The sequence below is a fragment of the Pantherophis guttatus genome, chromosome 1 (assembly GCF_059756535.1).
Source record: "Pantherophis guttatus breed Tessera chromosome 1, ASM5975653v1, whole genome shotgun sequence".
In the NCBI taxonomy this organism is placed as follows: Eukaryota; Metazoa; Chordata; class Lepidosauria; order Squamata; family Colubridae; genus Pantherophis; species Pantherophis guttatus.
In genome coordinates this window covers 192,668,319-192,681,143 of record NC_142063.1, presented here as the reverse complement: position 1 = coordinate 192,681,143, position 12,825 = coordinate 192,668,319, and the positions used below count along the sequence as shown (strand labels likewise).

Sequence of the window (12,825 nt, the reverse complement as noted above, 5' to 3'; positions counted from 1 at the left end):
TAAATGTTATTAAGTAAATAAAATAAAGCCATGCAGTTTCTTTGATTGCACTATGGATGATGTTTGCCACTGCCTTCTTTCAAATGTAAGCTTTTTAAAAGGAATTTCACAAGTACTAACTTGCTTTCAGACGAGTCAAGTATAATTATTCATCAATAAAGTATCTAGGATCTCATTAATTCAACACTATATTGTTGAATTAATATTCATATACAACTCAACTAATTCAACAAATACTTGAAAAAAACATAATAAAACATTTTTATTTAAAAACAAAGAAATCCCACCAATAAATTCTTACATTATGGTAATTGTAATAGATTTTGTTGAAAGTCTTTTGCCATGCATAACTATGTTAGATCACAATGTTGATTTTTTTCAACTTTTGGATGAAAGCTTTTGAAGAATGTAAGAAAATCACTCATCCCACTTTTGTAATGAATCCTTCAGTTGGCTTAGGTTCTGTATTTCCTCTAGCATATATACATCATGCCAACATAAGAACTTATTTCCATTCCTTTCATTAGCTACCAAGCTTTTTATCAAAAAAAGAGCAGAAAATTAAAATATTTGGCTCAATAATCTTTAATATATGGAAAATTTCTCTAGCAAAAAAATGAAACAACTACAAAACACAGTTTTCCACAAATCTGATCAACCATTAATTGTATTAAACCATATTTCTCCTAACAATACTTTTTGCCTGAATTAGCATCATTTTGGGCAGAAATATTATATAGATGTTTACAATGTTTATATTTCCCTTAAGATCACTGTGTATTAAACAAAGTTAAAAAATGAAGACTTGTTCAGTGTATCCAAGTTTTTAACTGTTCTCAGCTGAATTTTTATTTTTTAATGATCCAATTGTATAATCTAAACCAGTGTTTCTTAGGTTTTTTCCTCTTAGGACAACTTCGTATTTTAAAAAATTACTAGACAACTCATGACCTGTTAGGTCATCATTTAAGAAACCTTTCCTTATTAGATTCCTCAATGCTTTTAACAAAGGCAAAGTTCTTAAAAAATCAAGGAAATATTGTATCTGCTTTGAAAGTAGCCCATTTTGAATTATACAGCACAGCCAAACATCAGGAGTTGACCACAGGAAATGTTTTATGACATTTTGTATTATGTCATGTTTTACAATAATTATGTCATTAAATATTTTATAAAATTTGCTGAACTTCAGTTCCATGATAGTGAGAGATTCTGGGTATTTGATGCACTCTCTAAGTTAGCTACCTTGGTTCAAAAATTGTTTTGCCCAGTTAAAAGTTACACATAGACAAACATGAGAGTTTTAGTAGTCCATACATGGAGGACCCAAAAAGAACTTTTGTTTTATACAGGTTATATTTGTGGCTATTTCTATATGAAAAATTAAAAGTGATGCATTTGCTGCCACTACAGTTTTTTTACAATTTGTTTGATGGCACTTTCATATATTTTTCAATTTAGGTTGACAAATAATTTTGATTTTATGGAATCCTGAGAAAGCATTGGGTAATTCCCAGACATCTTAGGAACACACTTTAAGAAACACATGTCTAAACTACCAGTGTATTTATTCTATCAAAATACCAGATATATTATGAAGCAGCATTTTAAAGTTCACAGAACATTACTTTTGCTTTCTTGATACAATCCAGTTGTTTTTTTGGTAAGGAATAGTAAACATATTTTCTCTAATATCAGAAATGTACATTAATTCCATTAATTAAAATTTCAATTAAAATTAAATGAAACATTCTTCCATTTAAAAAGTGGAGAACAAGAGATATACATTCTATTTTACCAGACAGTACTAAAATAATTCATTTATATCGCCTCAGTTACAGAAGAAATATGTGCTTTCCAAAATACATTAAATAAATATTATTTCAAACATGCTTTGTAGATACAGTTAGTAGGCTCTTTTGCTTGACATATAAACAATGATCCAAACAAATGCATTTTATGCATAAAATGGTAAAGGTAAAGGTTCCCCTCGCACATATGTGCTAGTCGTTCCCGACTCTAGGGGGTGGTGCTCATCTCTGTTTCAAAGCTGAAGAGCCAGTGCCGTCCGAAGACGTCTCCATAGTCATGTGGCCGGCATGACTAAACACCAAAAGTGCACGGAACGCTGTTACCTTCCCACCAAAGGTGGTCCCTATTTTTCTACTTGCATTTTTTATGTATTTTCGAATTACTAGGTTGGCATAAACTGGGACAAGTAACTTGAGCTCACCCCATTATGCGGCACTAGGGATTCGAACCACTGAACTGCCGACCTTTCGATCAACAAGCTCAGCATCTTAGCCACTAAGCCACCATGTCCCTATTTTATGCATACACTATGGCTTTTGGAGAGTTATTCCTCTGTTGTATTTCATATATCCCTTTCACCAATGCAAAGCTACTTGTGGAATGTAGATTAACAGCATTTAATACAGCACAAAGGCTGTGACTATAAAGGCATTTCCTGCAGTGTCATGTCCACAAAGAAAAACTGGCAATCTTGCATCTAGTCCCAAACATACTTAGTGTAGGATGATCAAACCAACAACATATGCTTTCCTATTGTAGAAAAAACCCCACATTCCTACCAATTAGAGAAGGGAAAACAAAAATCAAATATGGTAGTTACCTGAGCTGAAATTTGTAATTCTTGCAACTGCTCACTGCCAGCTGAATTAACTGAATCTTCAGCACTATAAGTTGTGCCAACTGTATGGGATGGCCACACATCTTCTCTAGGATGAGATTCTACTGTTTGTTCATCTTCAAAAGTAGCCCACAAGCAGCTTTCTTTTTGTTCAGTTTCAAAAGCATTCCACTCTGCAGTTTGGTTACAACCAGCTGAACTAAAGTCTGAAAATTCATCAGAGTCTGGAAATCTTTTTGACCCCGAATCAAAATCTCCAAACTCATTATCTTTCCCATTTTCCAATTCTACGGAGGGTTGTATCTCCTTGCTAAAATCAGAAGCAACCATAGGATGTTCTTCCAACGAAGTACTTGAAATTTCATTTGGTTGACCAGGAGCTATCTTTGTTGATTGCTGATGAAGACTACTAGCTGTGACTTCACTACATTCATTACTGAGGTTTTCAAAAGGGGGTTGAAAATGTTCTTGGCTTGCAGAAATTTGAACACTATCCGCGAAAGCAAGAGATCCATTACTGACAATACTAAAATCACCAAAATCATCTTCACTAACATCATTACATGATGCATGTCCAGGGTCACTTTCACCATTTTTTACTATTTCAGAAACATTTACCTTCTCGCCACTAGGAAGACTGCTAAGACTTTCAAGCCTAGTTAGGCTGAGGTCTGCCGTTTTTGCAGCATCACTGATAGAAGAAAAAGCATGTTCTTTGTTGTTTCCGGTGCCATATTCCCTCCTTTCTTCAGGATTTTCAATTGTGCCTATTAAATTCACATTTGTTTGTACAGAAGTGACAGTGTCATTAGATTCCAATTCGGTGCAGTCTTTTTCAGTCTTCACATTATTTATTAAATTAGTTTTTGAAATGCAGATGTGTTCACCTTCAGTGAAAGTTTCCCCTTCACATTCACAGCTTTCATCCAAAATAGCTTCCTTCATAGATTCTGCCTCTTCAATTCTATTTACATAATTTTCCTGTGCATTTAATACTTTTTTTTCACTAAAATATTTGCATATTTTATTTTTTGTTTCTTCTACCTGGGTTGTTTGTTTATGTGAGAAAGTGGCAAAATTCTCATGTGTGCTGGGTATAGAATCCAAATTTAATTCAGTACTATGAGTGCTAATTGTTTTTAATCCCTTTGGGTCATCGATACTGTCCAGATCCTCTACTCCCTGAGAGTTTGCTGTATCTGGTTCTGAAAATCCATTTGTTAGAACTTCTGGGCATGGTAGCCTCTCGCCATTACAGCTGTCTATTTGCTGATCATCATTTGGAACGTTTAGATCAGTCCTAATAATTTCAGAATACGATGATTCCAGTTTTCCAGTTCTTTTTACTTCTACTGGAATGACATCTTCAAATGATGTACCCAAGTTTCTACACTCACATTTTTCTTTAGTACTATCAGGAAGTTCTTTTATAGACGTAGGAAGTTCTGCAATGCTGTCCTTATTGTTACTATATCTTATTGTGGTAAAAGTTATAACACTATCTACCCTTCCTGAGTAATCGGAGTTAAATGAAGACTTATGTTCTTCTTTTGAACTGGAATACTCTGATGCAAAATCAAAGCTTACACTAGTATTTCCAACATCAGAAAAGCCACCAAAATCACCAAACTCCTCCTCTTCTTCCTCCTCCTCTTCCTCCTCCTCTTCATCTGGTGCATTATCTAATGGGGGAGGGGACGAAGAATACATTCGAACGATGTCTGGTTCCATTATTTAGTTCTTTATAAAAATTAATTTGCACCTGTAAGAAGATAGAAATCCATTGAAACAGACTAGGTGTTGAATACTAACCATTTACATCACTATATTTGAAACAATTCCTTATATTTTATAATACATAATACAAATAAAAACTTAAAGTTCACCAAATAAAATATTTCTTATCACAGCCAATCAGAAAATGCTCTATACTTGGCACTTTCTGGTAACTCAGTTTACCCACTGGCAGAATCACAAACTTCTCTGTGATTAGACTTACCATTCCATTATTTTATTGCATTACAAGCATACACAGAGGATTTTAAAGATGAATATTCATTTGAAGTCAGAACAATTCCTTTTTAGGACTAATGGATAAACAGCTAGAAAAAAGCCATGGAGGATGATTTCTGTGGTGAGATTATTATATGCACAGAGATGGAACAATTCAAGCTACTTACTATGGAGGAATTATTAGTAAAATTGACAGATTTTGCTGAGATACTTTTTTGATTAGAGAAAAAATACTATCTACACTATCTACATTTATTGCGGACAGGAAGCCTCTTATGGAGTTTTTGCATAAAATGAAAAGAGCTGTGATTTACAGCTTTGATGATTAGACAGGACAGATTAAAGAAAAGAGAAAGAGCTGTGGTGGTGCAGTGGTTAGAATGCAGTATTGCAGGTGAACTTTGTCCACTGTCAGGAGTTTGATCCTGACTGGCTCAAGGTTGATTCAGCCTTCCATCTTTCCAGGTCAGTAAAATGAGGACGCAGATTGTTGGGCGCAATATGTTGACATTTGTAAACCGCTCAGAAAGTGCTGTAAAGCACTATGAAGAGGTATTTAGGTCTAAGTGCTACTGCTATTGCTATCATTATGTAACTTTAGAGAGAAAGACTAAAATACAATCTGTTGTGAAAAATATTGGAAGCCACTTTGTAATTTTAAAATGTGTGAATCCTATTTGGATGGTTGGTCCCTGAGTGTAGATGGTAAACAGTGTATTCTGCCTTTAGATTTCGTTGCCACTTGTTGGCAATGAAAAAGAATGAAAGTTTGAAAGGTAGTTAGCTAGAGGTGGTAAATGATGCTCCCTTAAATGGTAATTCATACTAAAACTAAGTCAAGTCCTTCTGTAGTTAGCTTAGCCAATTTAAGTTTAGATCATCTACAACAGCGGTCTCCAACCTTTTCGGTTTGGTGGCACAGCGGGCGGAGAGGGGATAGTTCCCTGTGAGTGGTAGGCGGGTGCTTGTGAGCACCCACCACTTGCACAAGGGGAGCTTTGCACATGTTTAAGTGCTCGTCCGCCACCCACATGGCCTGGTTCCAAACAGGTCACGGCTGGGGACCAGGCTGGGGACCGGGGACCCAGATCTACAATATTATTTGATTGCAGCTAAGGTTGCTCTTAGAAACATTGTTGCAATCATATAAATATTGATATATTTCATTTGATTATAATGGAAACATTATAATGGAATTCAGGATATACCCTATCTTTAGTGACTATCATCTTTAGTGCATTAATGTTTTTATTCAGAGTGTAACGTTCTACTGAATTTTAACCACATATATTCCGTGAGAATATATGAATACATGAAAATAGATGGCATTGTACAACCAACACTGAACTACTACTTAATTTAACTCTTTTGTCTTCCTTCTAAATAGCAGCAATTCACACGTACTTCTTGAGATCAGAGAAAAACGCACAACCAGAGATATCTATTTCATAATATAACAATGGTTGAAAACTGATGGCTTTTCTCATCCATATTAATATTCAATTTCAATACCTATTCAATATCAGAACTGAAAGCTTAGTCAGCAATTTAGGGTAGTATTAATTGTGGATAATGAATTGTGGTCTTAAATCAAGGACTACCTGTACTTTGAGGATGGATGTGCTGGTTCCTCAATTCAGTATTTCCCTGTCTTCCCCCAATGCCTTGACTTGTTCCACTGTTTTGAACAAATAGGAAACGCTCCAATGCTATTCTGTTTTAGGGCATCAAGCTCCCAAATGGCATGTTGGAGGCAAAATTTCATGAAGAACTTTGAGACAGAGCAAGCTAGAGAAAGATATCCAACTTTTGAGAGTCAATTTGGTGTAGTGATTAAGGCATCATGCTTAGATAACAGGAATCTGTGTGTTCTGTCCTGCCTTAGGGACAAAGCCAGCTGAGTGATCTTGGGCCAGTCATTTCCAGTCCTAGAAAGAAGGCAAACCACTTCTGAACACCCTTGCCAAGAAAACTGCAAGGACTTGTTCAGGCAGTCCCCAAGAATTAGACGATTGATGGAAGAAAAAAATCCTACTTGAAGTGAGTTAAAAAACATGCCTTTGAAGTTTGGGCAGAGTCAGTAGCTGTAATAATTAGCAATAAAAAGTAGTAGGCAGTTAACACGAAAACCAAGATATCTAGAGAAGAATCACACAAATAGATGTAACTCTCAGTATTTAATGTCATAACAAACATTTTTGAATTTCCTTGCCTTAAAAACTAAAGCATCCATACAATGTATCTGTCCTGGAAATTTTTATAACTCAAACTGAAATTATTTACCATACCTTTAGCTGGTTCTGTACCAAAGATGTGTTTATTATATTTAATGTAGATTAACAGGGACAGATTTAAGCTTAGATATATTTAGAACAGATCCACTGAAATTTAAGTCCCCTTAATGAATACAAGTACTATATAACTCATTCATTTCAGTGGGTCTACTAGTTATTAGTGTGAGTCAACCCAAAATTTAATTTTTCTCACAGGACTGTTATTACAACTTTATTTATTTATTTAATTTTATTTATTTATTTATTTATTTGATTTGGAGGTCACCTGATTCCTAGATAATTCCAGGTGGCTTACATAATTAAAAAAGACAAAAAAGAAAAGAACATGCATATCTAGACAAAATTACTTAATGTAACATGAAAGAAAACAAGCCTGGGCTCAACAACCTAACCCCAAATGGGAGCAAATCCCATTTTCAAAGACATAGGTAACCCCTGTACGGTGAGAGCCACACAAATCTCTGGGGGCATGCTGTTCCAGATGACAAGGGAGAAAATGTGCTTCCAGGATCCCATTAGATGACTGATTGAAGGACTGGAGCACCCCTACTCTTCCCAATGTTATCTGATGGAAAGAAAACACTGGAGAAACGTGGTCTCTCAAATAATGAAGTCCTCTTCCATGAAGGACTTTATAAGTGACAATCAGCATTTGAAGTCATGTGGCAACCAATGCAACTCACACAGCACTGATGACACATGGGCATTTAAAATATCCCCATTACTACCTGTGTTGCTGCATTCTCTCTTGCTTACAAGTGCATGAAACATCAAAACAAAAAGCATGAAGTCCTGCTCTCTTAGAGTAAGGTCATATATGAATGTTTATAACATGGCAGTTCGGGAATTTTGGCATACCCTTCTTCATATGAAAATGTGCTTTAAAAAGGAGGGGTTACATGGCCAATATAAAGAATTAAATTTTGTTTCTTAAAAAGTCAGTGAAAAAGTCATAGAAAGATTTGGTGACTGGGAAAGAACCCACAAATGTTAGCTTTTTTCTCCTTCTATAATGGAAAAGTCCATTCTTGAATAGAGATAGTTGACTTTGCATCTCTCTTCCAGTTGCAGGAGGCACTCCTCTGATATCACAAAGAAGTAAAATAGAAATACCACAGGAGTACTTTGAGAAAAACAGCAAATCTCTTGTATCTAGTGCAGGGGTATCAAACTCAAGGCCCGTGGGCCGGATCCAGAAATGCTTAAATCTGGCCTGCGGGGCTGACTTGGAAATAGCAAAAGACTGGCTTGTGGTGCCTCTGGCAGCCAAAACGGGGTACGCTCAGCCCCCTAACACCCTGCTTTGGCCCGCAGGGTGCTGCAAGAGGCACCGGTCCCATCTACCCCCCTCCAGCCGGCCCACGGAGAACTACAAAGCCGATCCAGTCCTCGAAGAAATCCAGTTTGACACCCCTGATCTAGTGCATTTCTTATTCCTTGGCATGCTGCTAGAACAGGGGAGAAGTAAGAGAACCTCCAGATCTGAAGCTAGGGTCATCAATTCCAAGGAAACAAAAGATTGGAGAGGATGTAGTTCAGTTTTTTTAATTGAAACCTACTTTTTAACCTTTAATATAACAACAAAACTAAGACTCGATAAGTGCCAACTTCCACAATGTTGCTGTGGCATTAAACAGCTGTTTTAACTCTTTTTTTTTTTTGCTTTAAAAATAAAGTGTTATCTTTCAACACTTTTTGGATGATGAGGATAAGAATCTTGACTCTGCTGTTTATAATAATAAATTGGAATTCCCTAATACGCTCATCCTAAGGGTTAAAAAAAACCCACTGTGGGTAGGTAGGTAGGTAGGTGGGAAGCAACCTAATTTGTGCCACACTCCCGCAATAAAAAAAAAAAACACGAATATGGCAGAGCGCCAATTAGCATTAAAACCACCACTGCTTGATCCGTCTTCACCTATGGAGGAATGGAAACAGCCGGAGAGGGAGAAGAAGAGATGAAGAAACCCCGGTACTTACAGGCCAGCGATGCACCAGCTACTTTACTGCCTTAGGAGAACAAAGACAAGAGACAAGCTTGGGAACAACTCCAAAAGAAACCCAACACCTCTGGCTGCCCAAACCAGGCCAAGAAGCGTACCGTCATGACGACACGACCCATCCTTCCATCATCCCTTCCCTGGTTGTTTTCTTCCAACTTTATAAAGGGAGGAAATACGCTCGTCTATTCATTGAGAGGAAGAGGAAACGCCGGTTCCCTTCCCGCTTTGGACTTTTCCAAAGGCACGTTGCTCGCAGCAACACGCTCCCCCTTCTGCCAAGGCAGGAGAGGGGCTGCTGGTTCGTACCCCGCCACCCGAAACTGGGGGTGGGGACGGACTCACTCGTTCCCCTTTTTCAGACCCGAAGGGTGCGGGGCGGAGCGAAGAGGGAGGCTGGCGTACAGGTGGCGGCGGCTTCCCTTCCACGCTCCGGACTATGGGAGACAGCAGGCAGCCGAGGGCGAAGGGTCCCGGCTGAGCGCCTCACATTAAGCAACGGCAGCAGCAGCCGCGTTTCTTACCTTTGGGCTCCTGCAGGGGCAGCTGGGCCGGGCATGGCCGGGCCAGACGGGGCTGGGAGGGTGACTCGAGGCCTCCCGCGGTAACCGCCATTAAGGTGAATCCATCTCGAACTTCCCCCTCCCGCCCCTGAGCCCAGGAAACGCCTTGGACTGACCCACCTCCCCTCGCCGCCTACTTCGTTCGCCGCTTCCCGGCATGCCGCGCGGCTAAACGCTCCCCTGGCTCTGCGTGTCCCTCCACCTAGCCACATCCTGTGTCAACGTCACATCCGTCAGCGGTGGGAGGGGGAGTTTTTTTTTTTTCTTTTCTTCCATCCGTTGGAATCCATACGGTTAAGAACCGAAACTTCAGACCGCAGCCGTCGATTTAGTTTGCCGTAATTGTTTTGGATCTAGTGGTCCCATGATGAAGGGATCTGTAAAGTTCTACAAATCCCGAGCCCCCCGGGAAAGAAGCCCACTTCTGTGGTATTGATCAGGAAAGCCATCAGAAGCCCAGCTTCTCTTTACCGTTCCGGTCGATTTACCAAAGGAAGCGAGATCCACCATATCAAGTGTGGGCACGCTTGATCCATAGCGGGGCGGGATGGCCATTTTGATGTCTTGCGGGAAGAAGAAGTTCAAGCGGTGCATAGGCAGCCATGTTGGGTGAGGGCAAAATTCCCTTAGTTTGTTGGGGGAAAGACTTCGGACCCGCAGTCTCACGTCGGGCCCCTCAGCTGCTACTGTTGCAGTTCTGACATCTGCATGCGCTCCAGGGGCTGATCGGATCGCTGGCGAAGAGGGCGGTGCCTGGGAAAGCTAACATTTATCCGAACTATCGTTACGGTCGGATTTAACCTGTGAACGTTACAAAGCCCACCATGAGATATATAGAGATCTTAAGAGAATTGTAACAAGATAAAGCTGGCGAGGTCCCGGGAGAAAAGTTTGATCTTCTCTCCGTTCTCGTTTTTCGAAGTTCGAAGCGCAAAGCAAAGTCAAGTCAAGTCATGCTTGCCTCTGCCCTCTTGTACTAGGAAAGCGGGCTTCGTACTATGTGGATTTAAATTTTTATCAGGTTGATCTAACGATGAAGGCACCGGGCTAAAAACCGGGAGACGGGAGTTATAGTGCCGCCTTAGGGCCAAAGCCACCTGGGCGACTTTAGGCTAGTTATTCTCAGCCCTAGAAAAGAGGCATGGCAAGTAGTTCGGGAAAAACCCTGGCAAGAAAACTGCAGGGACTTATCCAAGCAGACACCAGGTGTCACATGCTGACTCCAAGGGACACCCTCCTCATTTACTTAAGCATATACAAATGACTGCTTTCATTTGCTAATCATGTTATTTTATTTATTTATTTTTATACCATCTTTATCTGGGCTGCCAAAATCCGAACAACAACTGGATGGAAAGAAACAGTATTTCTTTTTATTTTGAAACCTCTCTCTGCTGCCCTCTTGTTTTGTCCAGATCTAGAAGCCCTGTCTTGTCTAAGGTCAGGATCTTGGAAAAAAATAAAAGAGCCTGTAACTACAGGTGTTTCTAAACTTAAAATGTTTTAGAAACTTTTGTGGCTTATATTTGTACAGAAGTGTAATCCTTAGGAATGTCTCTTTAATCAGTTGAAATGAGATGAAGAGGCAGGATTAGGAAAGAGGAAAGTAGGTATGTCCAGCCCATTTGGTGCAGTCTCTAAATGTTCAGCAGAGTCCACCCAGAAGATGGATAGGAGACCATTTGGAAATCTTAATGGTCTTAATGTCACTTCTGGTGAAATGGGTGACCGTATAAATGTGAAAAGTAAATGTAGATTAGACTTGGTGCTTTAGAATCATCCTGGAAAATAGCAGTGGCAAACATTTTTTATTACCAGAAAAGCTAAATTGGCATGTCCATAAAGTCAGTAGAAGTTGTTGGATTTTACTGGAGGGAATATTGCCTTTTATATGTGGCTATAATCCAATTGGCATTTATAGGTAATTCTTTGTTAACAACTATTCATTCAGCAACTGTTCGAAATTGTGACTACTGAACAAGTGATACTTAAAATGGTCCTCGAAGATACAGCCATTGCAGCATGCTTGTGATTGCAATTTGAGCACTTGGTAACTAACATCCCTGTTTCCATTTCATTGTATCTGGCTGGGATCAAATTGACTTTGCCTGTTGGAAAGTTACAGTCACATAAGATCAGTGGTGGGTTGCTCCCGGTTCTGTCCGGTTCTTGTGAACCTGTAGTAAAAGCAGGGGAGGCTCTGCCCACCCACCTGGACGTCATGAGGTACGAACTGCGCATGTGCAGAAGCGTGCGCGAGCGAAGCAAGAAGTGCACATGTGCTCCCGTTGCAAACCGGTAGTAAAGGTAATTAGAACCCATCCCTGCATAAAATCCTCACTTAACAGCAACTGGAACTGCCAGGATTGCAGTCTCTAATTCCAGTTCTTATTACCATCATAACCTGAGGACTACTTGTACTTTGGAGAAAAAGTTGTATACCTATGCCTGATACATTAAAGCTAACAAAACTGGTCTGGAAAGCAAGGGTGGCCACTAAATAGGGGCAGAGTCAAGGGTATCGGAATCCTGTTACTGCCACCAAGTGATCATTGGGATGTTTACAACTCAGATTTGTTAGGTAAACCCACTGTCCAGGATGAAAATAGTTTCTATGAAAAAATAGTTGCTATTGGGATCACCTGTCTACTCTAATATTAGCCTTCCCTCACAGATGGATTTTGGATTGCAATGCCTGTGACTTCACTGGTTTGAGCAAGAGGCACTGGCCAGAGTAGGCTATTTATACATTTTAAAAATCCTGCAAATAAAACTGTTAGAGTAAACATTTATCCCTGCAGGAGGGAGGGATACCTCCATTTGATAGGCAGATAAATAAACATTACAAAGATTTTGATACTGGTAGATGAAAAAAATGAACAGTCTTCCATTAATAAGCATGAAAATATGCAAGTCAATTGCAATCACTTCTGCCCTACAGCATCTGCATGAAATGGGAATGTTGACTTTAAAAAACAGGATTTTTTTTCTGAGTAGTAATGTCATAGTGCTGGCAAATGTGGGTATATTTGGTGGGTGAGGAATGTTTTATTTTTGACAAGTTTCGTATCCACAGCTTGTGGATAAACCCTAAATTGCCCACAAGCAAAGAACATCATTCAACTTAATTTATTTTAATCATCTATTAGCAATTTCAAAATGACTAGGAATACTTAAATTAACAGGAATAATATGCAGTGGAAAGATGCTTTGCATGGCTAGAGGTTCATATAGCACACCAATTGCCACCCCTTCAAAAAATCTTTTCCTGAACTGACAAGGTAGCTGCAGATTTCCATGAAAAT

The 12,825-nt window shown here is 39.2% G+C and overlaps 1 protein-coding gene across 9 annotated transcripts in view; it reads right to left on the bottom strand.

Moving 5' to 3' along the window:
* AFTPH (aftiphilin) overlaps positions 1-10,010 on the bottom strand; it is a 40,309-nt gene extending 30,299 nt beyond the window's left edge. For 4 of the 9 annotated variants that reach the window (XR_015731236.1, XR_015731237.1, XM_034432449.3 and 1 more), the window contains exons 1-2: positions 9,482-9,758; positions 2,633-4,412 (exon numbers count right to left, since the gene is read on the bottom strand). Coding sequence is in view for 6 of the 9 variants with exons in the window: in XM_034432449.3 (XP_034288340.2) it covers positions 2,633-4,381 (1,749 nt within the window). In the remaining 3 variants the exon portion in view is untranslated. Of the gene's footprint in view, positions 1-2,632; positions 4,413-9,058 lie in introns of all 9 variants that reach the window. The other 5 variants (XR_015731238.1, XM_087882274.1, XM_034432450.3 and 2 more) reach the window with 3 other exon arrangements.
* Positions 10,011-12,825: the final 2,815 nt, after the last annotated feature.